This window comes from Cicer arietinum, chromosome 4 (assembly GCF_000331145.2).
Source record: "Cicer arietinum cultivar CDC Frontier isolate Library 1 chromosome 4, Cicar.CDCFrontier_v2.0, whole genome shotgun sequence".
Lineage (NCBI taxonomy): Eukaryota > Viridiplantae > Streptophyta > Magnoliopsida > Fabales > Fabaceae > Cicer > Cicer arietinum.
In genome coordinates, this window is record NC_021163.2 from 1,540,145 (window position 1) to 1,556,429 (window position 16,285).

The 16,285-nt window shown below is 29.7% G+C and overlaps 2 protein-coding genes across 2 annotated transcripts; both read right to left on the minus strand.

Moving 5' to 3' along the window:
- Nucleotides 1–493: 493 nt before the first annotated feature.
- Nucleotides 494–4,541, minus strand: LOC101488285 (transcription factor UNE12-like). Its single transcript, XM_004495091.4, has 6 exons — nucleotides 4,022–4,541; nucleotides 3,242–3,361; nucleotides 3,031–3,096; nucleotides 2,221–2,286; nucleotides 1,597–1,674; nucleotides 494–1,520 (listed from the first exon to the last, which is right to left on the minus strand). The coding sequence occupies exons 1-6, from the start codon at nucleotides 4,319–4,321 to the stop codon at nucleotides 1,293–1,295; spliced, it is 858 nt and encodes a 285-aa protein (XP_004495148.1). The 5' UTR covers nucleotides 4,322–4,541; the 3' UTR covers nucleotides 494–1,292.
- Nucleotides 4,542–10,085: 5,544 nt separating this feature from the next.
- LOC101488851 (uncharacterized) lies at nucleotides 10,086–12,726 on the minus strand. The gene is made up of 3 exons (XM_004495093.4): nucleotides 11,132–12,726; nucleotides 10,844–11,036; nucleotides 10,086–10,749 (listed from the first exon to the last, which is right to left on the minus strand). The coding sequence occupies exons 1-3, from the start codon at nucleotides 11,531–11,533 to the stop codon at nucleotides 10,280–10,282; spliced, it is 1,065 nt and encodes a 354-aa protein (XP_004495150.1). The 5' UTR covers nucleotides 11,534–12,726; the 3' UTR covers nucleotides 10,086–10,279.
- Nucleotides 12,727–16,285: the final 3,559 nt, after the last annotated feature.

Below are 16,285 nucleotides of genomic sequence, written 5' to 3' on the forward strand. Positions count from 1 at the left end.
AAACACCTCAAGGATTTTTGAAACGCGATGTTGATGCAGATTTTCACCAAAAACATAAGTGCTACAAGTATGAGTGTTTATTTGCAGGATGATTATGGATATTTTGTAAAAGCATTTATAGCATAGCTCAATCATGTCTTACACGTGAAGTTAAGTGAAGCCATAGGTCTATCTATTATGTGCGTTTAATTTGGTTTATAGGATATTTGGCATTCGAAATGTTATTTTCAAGATAAACTCTAAAACTGTTATTGATGCCCTTAAGCAACATGGCAAAGATATAAAACTTAGTTCCGTAATAGACAAATGTAAGAACAACATTACAAACTCTTCAATTAAGTTGAGAAGCAAATGTACTTGCGGACATCACAAATTAGGTTAGTCACTATATACTTTATTATTATTTAGCATATTGTAGTGTTGATATTATTGCTAATGAAATGCATTAAGTTGGCTTCAAAAAAAATCATAAAACATAAATTGATATCAAAGGTACCACAAGATGGAAACAAGTAATAAAAATCACTCCCCCAATCGAATCCAATATTCAGCAAACAAGCCACATAATTCTGACAGTTTTTATTAAAAACATACTCTTTTCGTTCATATCTATATTGCACACAAGAGTTGAGAACATTACTTATCACTCCATCTCTCCTTGAGAACATTTTTCGTCCCTAGGAATTAGGTTTTAGGTTATTGATTGATATGAATTGTTAGGAGAGCACATTACTTCTCACTCCGTCTCTCCTTCCATTATAAAAAGAAGTCTAATTTACTTTTTGAATAAACAAAAAGCACCATCATTTTCTGCTGGACTTGCCACACCACCATTCTTAAAGCAACCATTATCCATTGCACCTCCGCATTTCAAATCCTCTAGAGTTACATCACTGATAATAAAATTATGGATACCACCCTAACCTTTTACAAGGTCCCACAACCCACTACAAAAACTAAACTCCACTATCTAATCATGTTCCACTAACCTCCATCCTTTTGATACAAAAAAGAAGAGCATATCAAATGAACTTTGACAAATTATTTTCCCTTTACAAGAAATTTGCCAAAGACAAGATAGGATAGACTTGAATTTTATAGGTATTGACACTGAACCCTGTATTGACATAAGATGAAAAAACGGCAAAAAAGAAAGGACTATGGCATCCTATTTGAATGCAAATCAATGACTAAAACTTAGGAGCAGACAAATAACTTGTGGGTCCCATAAGTAGTAGGTGAGCTCTCAATGGGACCACTAGATGGTGCACCATGAATTACTGGAAGCATGTCTACGGAGGAGTGGTTTCAGGCTTTACTATACTGGAGGAGTCTGAAGGTTGTGATTGGTATATTGCTGATGCCAGTGAGATGGGCATAATGCAGAGTGCCTTCGATTGAAGGAACTGCATGGCAGCCCCAACATTTTCTTCCATGAGCTTAGCTACTTGCTTTTCAGTGCCATCATTAGACCACTTCTCCCAAGCTGGTTGGTTTCTTCCACTATCACTTCCTTCTTCCTGATCAATACTAAATTTGATCAATTGATTGGAGAGAGAAACAAAATGATTCCAACTACACAGTTAGAATGATTACCTCGACTGACGATAATGGTATGTCAGTTACCAGTGGCGCCACTGCACCAGCTCCACCCAATCTACTCATGCTCAAAACCTGAAAGATTGATGAGTTAACAATCATTGGAAATCTTCAGCATTCATAGTTTCATGTTGCTGACAAATTTAAATTCGGATCCAAAAATCACTGAAACTGTTAACCTTTTTGTGGAAAAATAGAAATTGGTTTTAATATTCACATGTTTAATATTAGACATCCTATTGGTGAAAGACATTTGAGTCCACAACTGAAGACCCTAGGATAGTTGGATGCTATTAGGTAGTTAAAGTGGCAACAATCAAAATACAGTATGAAAATGGTATCATTTGATTGTATTTAAATATTCACCAATCTTTCGGAATAAAATCCAATGACTATTGGGTCCCATACCAAAGTGGCATCTCAGACTCATAATTACAAGTTGAATCCTATCGAAATTATGCTTACTAGGGGTGAGAGGTCAAAAGGCACATAGCAAACAGGTTTAACAGAATAAACAACAAATCCCATTGAAGCTAACATTAATTATAAATTTAGGCCTAATAAGGATAGAGATCAAACGAAATCAAATGTGTGATCCATGAAAATCACAAAAGCATTAACCTTCACTTGAAGCCTTAAGAATTTGACATAATCAACGATTTCATCCAGCATGGCAGCTCGATCTGTCTGAATAAAGTACAAATACACATAGTATTAGAAACAATGGACAGATTATACAGAAGAGGACCGAGAGAAATACAAAAGACCACAACTAATTCATAAAAAAAATAAAAACTCTATCTTGAAATCCACAAGAATCATTTCATACTTCAAAACTCTTCAAACTTCATGTATGGCAAATCATAGTATGCAGATTTTATCCTATTCTTTTAACATTTTGATAGGATTGTTTGCCAGACTAATTGTAATAAACAAGCAAATATTAATCATCAAACAGAAAACATGTGAGATACAGCTATCTGGAGGTCTTACATTTAAGAACACAATCTCAATCTAAAATTGATTTGAGTATTAAATGGGTCTATATGTAGATGCCATTTTCCAAACTCAATCACAATGAGTTAGAATTAAATCATCCTTCAAGTGGAAACAGACATGACCAGTGTCAGTGCAGAACTTAAGATGGTTATGTTCTGACCAAGTATGCAATGGTAAATATCTACTAAGATTCCACCAAATAACCAATGCCTAAAACAAGATAAATTAGTCAAAACACCCCTCAAAGATCCATTTTCAGCACTATGTATGTTTCCGGCGGTAAATGATAAGCTGTACAAAACTTTCGGTATATTTTCTAACTTCAGAGTAAACATGAAAAGGTCCATTGTTACCTAATTGCACAAGTTTTAGAGACTAGCGCAAACAGTACATATATTGCTATAAAAATAACATGTAGGAGAAGTCACATACCTTGTTGACACTAGGAACAAGTTCTTGCAAAGCCCTGATTCTTTCAGCTATTCTTTCTCTGCGCAACTGTTATTGAACGGAAAAAAGAAGAGTTGAGAAACATTAGCATATCCAGAAATTAGCAATGTGATTTTATCATCATTAAATGTAAAGCGTTATTATTAATTAACAAGCAGAAATTCCGTATTTTTCAAAAGATCCCAAAGCCCACCCTTTCAGCGATGCTGTGTGGATCGGTCGCCTGTCCTCTTCTTGCCCGCACTCTAGGACGCATTGCCGGTGGATGTGGAGCAGTAGGAACCGTAGTAGGCATGGGTTGCCCATGAAAAGTCTGCAAAAACATTATATATCATTAAGAGAGAAACAAAATTATCCTTGGCCAACAACACTTCTCTAGGTCCTCCCAAAGTCCGGAAGGTAAGTGCTAATAAAGAATCTTGCAAAAATTAACATTTTTTATAGATTAGTTGAAACCAAGTACATAAGTATCCAGTGTATTTAAAGATATTAAAATAAATAAATAAATAAATAAATGACCCTGAGTACTGAGCCAAGGTCTAAATGGCTTAATTCACACTCTGAAATGTTCATATCTAAAGTCTAAATATACTTCATTCATCTCTAAGTTGAATTGTAAACAATCTAAAGTTCACTAAACTCTTAAATGTTGTCTAACTTATTAGCATTATGTAAACTTGTCAAATAGCCGCTCTAGCATAGTGGAATTTTAATAAATCGCCATTGATGCTATTTAGTACAAAATGTTATCAAATAGTCGCTATTGGGGCACTATAGTATAGCGGAATTTGAACAAACTACTATTTTCCGTGATCCGCAATCGACAACACTGTTAATTGACTTATACATTCCCACCAGACAAACCCACAAAATAAATAAAAATAAACAAAATGAGTTTTATAAAATATTTAGTTAATGCAATTTTGTGTTGATAGGAAGAGAAAAATAAATAGAAATGAAAAGGTTATGTTACATTCATCTTAGGTCTGGTATCAACAACATCCTCACGGAAGCGTTTGCCACTCCCAGAAGCATCATCGGGCTTCAAGAACCCTCCTTTCCCCTGGTCCAAGCTCAGGCCCAAATGATAGACCGGTGTATGAAAGCCTGTTCCGGCAGCAAGGTGGTTAGCTGCGTCGCCGGAGTTGAGCTGCAGCATCATCGGAGCAGCTAAGGAAGAAGCGTCGGTTCCGTCGGTAGAAGTGAAATTTGGGAGGCCGAGAATTTGCTCAAGGAAATCGTCGGCGGGGGTTTCGGAAGGGTGATTCGACATGACTCGGTTTGAACTCGGGTGAGTTTGGAAAACGAGTCGAGGAGTTAATTGGTAAGTGGTTTATGATATTCTACATGAAGTGGAGAAGAGAAATTAAAGTCTTGCGAGTTTTGGGGTTTGTTTGGTTAATTAAATGGTTTGTGTGTTGATGTTGCTCTGCTTTTTTTCTACTCAGTCATCACTTTCTCACTTCAGTGTTTTGAGAGTTCAGACTCATAACGCGAGAGGGGTTTGGATTTATTCTGGTTAAGTTAAATTAAATTATTAAATTAAAATAAAATACCCCACCACTTTTTATTTTGTTTTTACCCAAAGGGAGTTTCTTTTTTTATAATTTGCAGCTCCACCCATCTTTTTGCCTTTTATAGCAAACCCACCTCTGCCTTGGCCCATCCAGGGTTACTCTTCTTTCGTAGGAACTTCATTTTTGTAATTTATTAATAGAAGAAAATTATATATAACCTTTAGTTTTTACATGTAAATTTCTTTGTAACGGTTAGATAAACTCTAAAACAAATTGTAAATTAAACTGAGATTTTATCCCTCAATTCTAAATTTTTGTCAACAAAAAAATTAACCACATAGTTTTATTTTAATGTCATTTTAAGTTAAACAAAAATATATTTTGTTTAAATTTTTTTTCTTGAATTGATTTTCTGTACTACATTTATTCGCACTATTTATCTTTTTAACAACTTCCAATAAAAAAAACTGCATACGTGGCATTTTTATTAAAAAAAATCTATATAAAAATCAATATGGTACTTTCCGTTCTTTATCATCTTTATTAGACTTAATCATCATTAAATTAAAGATTAAAATCTTGTAGGATTCTTTAATCAACTTTCGTCATCTACTATTATATTAAAAAAACATAAAATCCTAAAAAAAAAGAAGAAACTCAAATTTATTCCTTGAAATATTGAAACTCTAATCTTCTCTGCCAAAAGAAAAACAAGATCTCTTCTCAACCCTTCTTCTTCACTCCTTCATTCTTTGAAGTTGTTCTACTTTGAAATTGAAAGTTGGGCACTCTTTGTTCCAACCCACATTATGGATTTGATTTCTATCTTCTTCTATTACATTTTTCCAAAACTCGCGTCCTTAGTTTAGAAAATTAGATTTAATATTCCTTACTTTGACTTTTACCGCACAATTTTTATAAAACCTAATTTTACATTTATTATTTTTATTGAAAATTTTTGGATCTATTTTATATTTACCAAATTATTTTTCTTTTTAAATCTTCAATAGATAAAATAAAGTTGAGAGAAGTTTTTGTTTATCAAATATTTTGTTTTTAAAATTTTCGGTAAATAAACAAAAATTAAAAATTGTTTTTATTGTCAAATTTTTTGTTTTAGAAATTTTCAGTAGACACAAAAAATGTCAAGAAAAATTTGTTACTATTAAATTTTTTGTTTTTGAAATTTTAAGTACATAAAAAAAAGTTGAAAAAAGATCTTGCCTAGCAAATTCTTCGTTTTTTTAAATTTCTAGTAGATAAAAAAAAAGTTGAAATAAAGTTTTTACTATCAAATCTTTTTACTATCAAATTTTTCGATAAGCATAAAAATATTTAAAATATTGAGAAAAAATTGTCAGTCAAATTATTTGTTTTTGGAACTTCTGGTAGACAAAAATAAAGCTGAAAAAAAATTTACTACCAAATTTTTTGTTTTTAAAACTTTTAGTAGGTCAAAAAAAGTTAAGAAAAATTTTTGTGTACCAACTTTTTTATTTTCGGAATTCCAAATAGACAAGAATTTGAAAAATAAATTTTTCGACAGTTATCTTCAATTAAATGAAAGTTTCTAAAAGTTTATTTGTTAACCAAAAAATTAATTTTTCAAGTATAAAGTAACTATCGATTTATTTTATTTTATTTTAATTTCTTAAATTTTTGGACTAACAAAATATCTACACAAAACTAATTTTTCAATTCAAGAATTTCAAATAAAAAAAATTACTTTTTCTCGATTTTTCCAAAGAGAGAAATGTGTGAATTGTTTAATTTTTTTTTTTACTTTTAATATTAACAAGAAGGTATTTTAGGAAGTTTATGGACAAAATTATAAATATGGGATATAGATCTAAACGTGGGATAAAAAATCTAATAGGTTAAGTATTTTTTCCTATACAAATCATTTGAGATTGTTTTGGGTTTCTTTTAACAAGATTATATGGATGAAGGGTATGAATATTTATTAAGGAATCAATCTAGAGATAGTATAGATTTTAATTTGTTTTGCTTTCGTTGTTGTTTTCGGATGAAACACGTCAGTACTGTTTTATTTAAATTAGACACGTAATTGTCAAGTGTGTATTTTTGTAATGCAATTTTGAAGAAGAGTTCGTGCAAAGCTTCTTATAGTTTTAAGTATTTGAGAAGTATAATTTTAATAAATATTCAAAATAAATTTAATATATATATAATTCCAAGTAAAATAAAATTTATATGTATTAATATATATATAATTTAATATATATATATATATATATATATATATATATATATAATTCCAATAAATGTTAAGATGGTTATGAAGATCTCATATAATACCCATAAGTGGCATCTCCATTCAAAGACAAAATTAAAGCTTTGAACGGGAAAAATATGTTTCCGATGGATATGGATTTGGACTATAATTCATAGATTAAAATAGTTTTTTTACGATTTAAGTCTTTAATGTACTGAAACAAAATATATCTATAAGGAGGAAACTAAATGTAGCAATTATTTATTGTGAACTAAAATAAAAATATTTGTATCTCTTCTCACTCTATTTTGTATATAATTTAAATTATTTATAATTCAAATAATTTTTAAGAAGGATAAACATAATTCAAACCTTAATTTCTTGTATTTTTCAACATGTTTATAATTTTGATATTTGAGCCTTCATTTAAATAATTTTTTATGGGGTGAAAATGAAGATTTGAATAAAATCAATTGGATCAAATGTGAAAGAGTGGATCAAATGTAAAAGAGTGTGCGATTCAAGAGACGGTGGAGATTTAGGAATTAAGAATTTGAGATAATTTAATTTGACATTTTTGGAGAAACAATATTAGAGATTAATAAACGAGATAAAATTATAAAATTTTATGATATATATGCATTAAATATAAATATTAAGCAGGGGTGACTAGGGAAGGGGTATATCTAAATTTATGTTATTGAAGGACGCGGGGATGTAATGCCTAATTATAGAAGTAGTTCTTGAAGAAAGTTTTATTTTGAATGCGAAAATGATAAATTTGAAAATTTAAAAATGTTTAAAAGTAATAAATATTTCTTTTAAAATCACTTAAATATATTACGATACTAAAAATATTAACAACTTTTGAAATGATTCTAAAAATAAAAATATAAAAGTCATAAACCTTAATTTATATATTTGATGTGATTCAAATCTAACTCAAAATAAATCAAACTTTTGCAAACATTCTAATTATACTCTTCAATTTTTTAAAGATCCCGCTGCTAGCAAACATCACCTCTTAAAACCCAATGATTATAAAACTTAATAACATAGCTTAATAAAAAAAAAATAGCTAACAATTAGTAACATGTTGATGTGCTAAGCATAGAAACCCATACGTATTTAAAACATCAAAAACCAGATACAATTCCACGAAAATTTTATTGAGGCAAATATGTTATACAATAATTCAAACATACATAGGTCATTAAGTATAAAACCGCCAAAACAACAACTTATTCCTCAAGCTTCATAAAACAAGATAAACATAAACTTCTAATTAAATCAAACACATGCAAGGTCCAACGGCTGTTAAATCTTTAACATGCAAGAGAAAAGAGTTACGACATCAATCATTTAACATTCCTAAGAAGCGAACATACTTTTGAGAGGTTTTAATAGAGAATTGTAATGTTACTTCAAGAAAGAATTTTAGGTCCAAAGCTTGATTCCTAACTTCATCTCCTATTATTGAATCATAATCTTTATTCAATTCATCACGATCGTCATCGTGATTGTCATCTTTCTTGTGTTTTGATTGGTGAAGGACAACTTAGATGGGTATGTGTTGTATTTTAGTGTTGCTTATTGGGCTTTAAGGGAGATCTTAGTTTACTTACTAGTTCTTGGAGGATTGGTGGTTATGGGCCTTACTCAATTAACGAGCTCTTTACGTGGTGATCTTCTTGTTTGAATTAATTTATTAATTAATCAATACCACGCATGCTCAAAACAATACTATCATATTTTAGTGAAGAAAACAATTATGAATACAAGCATGTATTTTATGTATATATATATATATATATATTTATATATTAAATCTTGATAACTAAGATTTACGAGATGTTGATTTTTTTTATAAAAAAAATACACATTTATTATTTTGATAATTTCACTATCAGATCATGAATAATCTCTAAAATATCTAAAAAAAAATAAAAAAAAAAAAGAAAAACAAAAACAGACGACGAACAATCGTTTATTAGGTATTGCTTGGTTTTTTTTTACGGCACAAATTCAGCATGCAAAGTACAACTTAATTTTTAATAGGCACATATATAGGAATTTTTTGCTATATATATAATGACGTCATCTTATTATCCAAAAATTCGAACCAGCCCAATTAGTGGATGATTGGAGAGGATTACGCTGAAATCGCTATATATATGCCTATTAAATAATATCATTAATAAAAATAATTTTATAAATAATAAAATAAATTTAATAATTAAAAAATAAAATAAAAAATAAAAAACAAATTTTTTAGTTGGAAAATCAGTATTGAGAAAACCGATTTTCCTTCCTTCTCTAAAAAAAAAGTAGCTGATAAAGTTTAGGGACAAGAATAGATTCCTAAGAGAAAGGAATACAAAGTTCAAAATGGATGGTACTTTGGTATATAATTTGAAAAGAGTGGTATTATAGTATTTAATTTTTGTTTTAGTGGTATAATAATAAAAAAGCCTCTTGCACCTATATTTTGGTATATAATTTGAAAAGAGTGGTATTATGGTATTTAATTTTTTTTAGTGGTATAATAATAAAAAAGCCTCTTGCACCTATATTGCTAGACACTTTTCTTTTTACTCTTATTTTAGACACTTTTAATAATGCATAATGTTTATTGTAAAAGAAGAACATTAATTGTAAAAGAAGATTAATTGGATTATAAAAAGGTTAATTATATTTAACTTAATTCTTTTATAAGTGTAAAATTATTTATTTTTAATTATAAGTAAGGCCATAATAATATCACTTATTTTTTACTATAGTAATAATAATATTAATATTAATATCAATAGTATATTACTCTATGTATGCATTTTGCAGCTCTCTAATTGAATGATATAATACTGGAACATAAACCATGGGAACTCATAATTCAATTTCATTATTATAATATGTGTTATCAACGTGTATGTTCTTATTATCTTTTTTCTTTTGTGCAAACGCATCGACCCCTACCCAAAGCTTGATCTAAAAACTAATTTATTTATTTATTATTATTATTTAAATATTAATATACTTTTCATAAAAAAATAAGATATTAAATTCATTCATTAATAAAAGATAAAAATAAAATAAAATAATAATTTATTTTAATAATAATTACATTTTTCTTACAAATTAGACCCAAAAAATCTTCAAAATAATTGAGACTGAGACGGAGGTAGTAATACCTAATAATTAGAATGAAACTAAGAATTGTAAAAAAAAAAACACACACACACAAAGCTAAGAATCATAAAAACAATAAGCTAAAAAATCCATCAATATTACAAAAAACTATATCTCAACTTTATTTAATTTCATATTAGTTAAACTCCATCCCATACTTAAAAAAAAACAGAAGGGAATAGAATTAGAGCTGTTACAGTCACGTAAGATTTTTAAAATTTTAATCCTCATATTGGGAAATTAAAATATAAAAAAATAAGCCGAAAATAGAAACAGTAAAAAATTCAATGGTTTATTTATCATTATCAAAGACGACTGTTAAACCAGTCACGACCTTAACCCCATTCAAAGAACCCTTGGGTTTCAACTCTGGCGGCTTCCATTCAGCCACCGTCTTCTCCTCTTCACCGGAACTCGAGACACAGTTTTCCATCAAATTCAAAATCTGATGTTTATGCCTTTCCTCTCTGATCCTTTGCGTAATTCTCGTGTAAGTTGAAAACCACTTCGCTTTGACGTATTCGACTCTTCTCCACGGCGGCACGTGCATTCCCTTCTTCTTCAAACTCTGCTTCGCTGCCTCTGATACAATTGCCACGATTCTCTCTAAACGGTCGCACGTGCCAACGAATATGTAAGGAAGGTTCTGGAGAATCGTCTTGTAAGCTTTTGTTGATCTTGCGATCTCGAATTCTGACTTGAAGTCAATGTCAATTATCAACCGTTCATTCCCTATTATCACATCTATGTATTCATATTCCCCTGTTCAAAACCATATCATAAATGAATTAACAATTTCTAAGTCTAACAAATTAACAATCGATGTTTTAATTTTGAATTTAGTGAAATTAAGTACCAGCGGGATATGAAGGAGATTTTTCCCAGCGAGATTTACAAATGGAAGCATCGTAACCAAGAGCTAACAACGCTTCCGTAACGGTATTTTTGCAAACACTGTCTTTGCGTTTGCACGTTTTATTCTTATCAACTATCTTTGATGTGTCTGCTAGAAGATTCCTCTCACCCACACTTTTACAAGCTACCAAACCCTGTCCGAAACGAATTAACGCGTTTCAGGATAAACGATTTCGCTTTAATTATTTTAAACGCCAAACAATCCGTTACTCAAATAACCGCCACATACCTTGAGAATTTCAGGAGAATAGTTTGAGTTGGAACCGCCGAAACCACCAAAACCGCCAAGCGTGTCTAATTCATCGTCGGAGCTATCTTCACAGTTTCTATTGAAGCAGTTACAGCGGTTGCGTCCACACTTAACTGAAACCGATTGTTTCTCGTGATTCTCCTCGATGTAATTAGTTACCATTTTCGCCAAACTCACAGAGCTTGGTTCAAAATCAGCTGTTGCGTTTGCGTCCACGCCAACGCTGATCTTCTCCGACGCGGAAATTCTCAGAACACCAGGGAATTGACGTTCGATGAGCTGCTTCAGCCGTGACTTAACAATCGGCTTCACCGGTTCAACTTGAGTCCTCTCAGCATCTATCTGAAAATCGATCGGCTGAATTTTCATAGTAAAAGGCATCACAAGTTCAAATCAGAGTCTCTCTTACGATCTCAATTGTTTGTCTCTTCCATTACAGAATATCGAGATTAACTTTTAATTGGAGTCAGAAGAACACGTAACTTTTAATTGGAGTAATTAAGTTTGATAAGTTCTACGCATTCACCTTTTCTCGATTCTCCGCATTTGTTTTCAAAGTTTGAGGATGAAGAAAGTTAGAAAACTCAGCACTAAAAAAAAGGAAAAGTCACAAAAAGCAAAGGAATATGTCGAATTTCTGCTGCCAAAACTGTAGACGCTGAAAACAGAGCAAGTTTCGCTGATTTCCTTTTTCTATATTTTATGGCTTTTCCTTTATTATATTGAAGTAATAATTTGCTTCTGCCTTGTGAAACTAAACATAGAATAACTTGAAAACTCTGCCAAGTAAAGTCACTTTAGCTTAGGGTTTCTACCGCTAGAAATTACTATTAGAGATTATTAGAGTTTCCAAACAAGAGACGCAACAAAATTAAATTGATCCAAAAGTCATCGGAAATCGCCGGAGGTTCCATGTTTTCCTTCCTGGCGAGTTAGTCTCCGGCGACTGAAGGTGGACTTATTTTGTTGCGTGAAGTTATGGCTTTCGTGCAGTGATCGAGGAGAGGATAAGGAGCTGTTCAAAAAGCATGGATTATTTAAAGGCAACGGGGACGAAATTGCAATGACGGTGTAATTAACTGACACGTGTAAATCTTACGCGGCGAATAGCGAGAACTGTAATAGTAGCTGAATGCGTTACGTGTTGAGGTCTGAACCGGGTTTTTGTTCGAGGTCTCGGCTCAAGATGCCACGTTACGTTGGGTGTGGGGTGGGATATATATTTCCGAAAATGACCTCATCGTTTTGCGGGAGCCACTCGATGCGAACGCTTTTGAAAATGTACTCACGAAATCACTATGATGGTATGGGTCCTATGGAAAATCCAAAACTTTTTCGGTATTTGTGGTGAGGATTGTTGCGCGTGCCGTTTTGTTGACTATATTACCCTTTCTGTATTTGGGGAGAAACTTTAATTGTTGCCCGGAGTCTGTCCAGGAGGAAAATCAGATTAGGGATAATTTCGTCATAAGACGTCCCCCTCATCTCAGGCAATCTGCATCATGTCAAACACTTTGATGGGAATCTGTATTGACTAAACCGCCCCCTGTATTATGGACCGTTTAACACTCGAGGTTGGTTTAATTTAATACAATAGTATAGGATATAATAGACTTTTCGTAGTGTACTATGTTCGATAAATAACATATCTGTAAAATTTATTATATATATTTTTTATGATATATAAACATTATACCAGAGAGATAGATGAAAGTAGGAGATAATATAAATATGGATAAATAGATAGGGAAATGGTAGAGAGAGAAAGAGTGGAAGAGATACAGAGAAGATACATAAATAAAGAGACATGAGTGAGAAAAGCAGATAGATAGAAAGAGATGGGAGAGAAATTTTTTGACTTTTGCGTGTGTGTATAAAGTCAATTAATGTTTAATTTATTTTACGTATTCTAAAAATGTGTACAAAATATACATACAAAATTATACAAAATTATAGTAATAGGAAGAAATTGAGAGAGTGAAAAATCAAAAAGATTTTAACTTATATTAATTTATGAATCACGTAGTCTCAAAAATTAGTTTGACTTCTAACATAGTAGTTAAGAATTGACAAAAATTATTCCAAACTATTTTTATTTGAAATTGGATGTTTATTAAATATAACTATTATGTGGATTTGTTTTGATAATTTGATTAAAGTTGATAGATAATTTTGAAGAACGTGACTTAATTTGTTAGTGTTTTTATTTTAATTATGAAAATATTTTATTTAATTACCAATATCAAAATTGAATTGATATATAGAAAAACTCTTCATTTAGTTAACTTTAATAAATATTATAGTAATATCCACATATATACAAATAAAAAAAAAAGATTATTTATCAAAATATTCACCATACCAATACATATTCTTTTTTTATAGTACCATATAATTTTTATAATACCATAGAATTTGACATGTTGCCTATATGACTTAGATCCAGAATTTTGATGTAAAATATAATATAGTTAACAAAAATAAAAAATATCAGTATATTAGAGTGGCAATGGCAGTTAAAAACGTAAAAGAAAATACTAAGCAATGCAACGAGTTTGGAGCTTTGTAGTTGTAGCTTTTGTTTGTGCGTCTTGTAGTGATACTACTTGTGGGAAGGAGAAGGAGAAGGAGAAAGGTGGGAATTATGAGAATGGTAGCATTGTAATACTAAGCAATGCCATGGAATTTATGGTACTTGTGACTCTGTATCTGTACCTGTAACATACCGGCCCTACCACAACCCTTTCATGAAATAACTTCATCAACTTAATTTTCAGATTTTTTTTTCTCACTGGAATATTTGAGTATTTTTAATTCAGGATTTGATGTTGTTGGAGCTTATACTTAGGTTAACTAATGAGAGAGAAAATAGAAAAGATTAATTATTCTATTAAATTCTGCACTTTTTTAATGTGGATATGAGTTTTTTTTTCTTATGACGTTAAATTTTATTATTGTATCAATTCCTTTTTTTTTGTCGGAAGTGACATATATCAATACATCAATGTTTAACATTTTAAGTTAGTAGTGACATATATCAATACATCAATGTTTAACATTTGAAGTTAGTGTGTCTAAAATTTGAATTTGACATAACAACTTGTTTGATATTTGTAAAACAAATTAAGAAATAATTTAACTATTTCAAAATATTTAGAGACGAAGTTGATTCATATTCATCAATTCAAAGACAATTAACCTATTAACTCTATCAAAATTTAGTCCTAAAAGCATGTATTGAAAAAAAGTCAGATATTTAAAAAATTAAAGTTTAAATTTAAAAATGAGAAAATAAAAACCTTGAATAACATAATATAGATAAATTAAAATTGTATTTAATTATAAAAACAAGCAAGAAAAAGATAGTGTGCTTTAGCATGGATGTTATATAAAGTTAAATAAGTTTATAGTACTTATAAAATTTTAAAATTTTGTATTTATTTTTTATAAAATAAAAATAAAAATTTAGTCTTATAAAATTATTTTATAAGTTGTTTTTCTCCCTTTTGGACTGAAATATTTTTCAACTTTTAAATTTTTGAGTGATTTTTGCAATAATATTCATAACATTATTAAAAACTTATTCACAAAAATTTTAAATTTTTTAAACTGGAATTAATTAAATACAATTTTTTAAATATTACATGATTAAGATATATATACTGAAAATATGAATTTAAAAATAAAATTTGGAGCTCAATTTTGTAAAATAACTTTTCATGGTATTATAAATGTGTGTAAAAAAAATATTCAAAGATATATTGAAATTCTACAGAGATTAATAATTTTATAATAATTAAAAAATATGATTTTTTTATAGAAATTAAAAACGAAATTTGAAAATTCCGTAAGAATGAAAACTTATTTAATCCTATTATATATGTACATCAAACAAGATTAGTACGTGCCTTCATGTTGATTTTATGGGTGTGGGATTATGTACAGGTGGCTATCGAGTCATGCTCACGGATGTCAATATTCAGTCAAATCTATAAGCCAAAAGTTAAAAGGTGATCCAAGCATAAATGTGTCTCCCTTTAGGGATATAATTTGAAATAAACGATGCCTCTTAAAATTTCACTGTATATTTGGAGATCTATGCTCAACAGGCTTCCTCCAAAATTAATTTGGCTATTAAGAGTGCGGCAGAAGATAATTTACTTTTGTATTTGGGTGGTTGCAACATGAAAATGGATTTTTTAACTTTAGTAACTTTAGTGTATTTAAGAAAAAAATAATAATTAAAATAAATAAATAAAAATTTATTTAAATAAGAAAGAATGATGGACTAGGAGAGATATATGAACAAAGTTATTAAAGGTAGAGCATTTCAATCCTTGCAACACTCAGAAGTCACAACATTTATTCTTTGAATGTCTTTTCTTAAGTTTTGTTTGGGCAAAAGTATTGACATGATATTTAAAGTTTCCTTACTAGTTGTGTTTTACAACATTCACGTCAATTTGAAAGTTTATTATATATTAACAAAAAATAACGTCAAAAGTTTCTTGTTATTTTGTTTGCTTGTTTTGGGTGATTTGGAAAAAAGGAATAATTGTGTCTTCAATGAGTTTGAATCATATAGTGAACTGAATTAATCTTTAAGCTTGACGGTGGATCAAAGTAAATGCAAAATGATTCAGTTTTTATTTCAATCATCGGTGAGGTAATCCTATAGTAACGGATCCAGGATTGAACGACAACAAAGGCTAACTATAAAATATGATATGTGAAAATAAGTAGTGCATACATAAGATAAAGGACAAAGAAATATTGTATGACCAATGAGATTTACATTTCCTAAATAGATGAGAGAAGTATTACCATCGGTTGATATTGAATTTAAAGTTAAATATATTTTCCGTTGAATTGTTTACTATATTTCCTTAATTGACTTATAATTAATATATATAAAATATTATATTCAAAGCAATTTATGTAATATAATTAAATTTTAGATTTTAATTATAAATAATAACGTAAGTCGTCTATTACTATAAAATTATAATAATCACGGACTATAATAGAACTTTAAGTTGTCATTCAATTGATGCCGTCATTATAAAATTTCCCTTCATCTAATATACTCCTTTTATATATATATATATATATATATATATATATATATATATA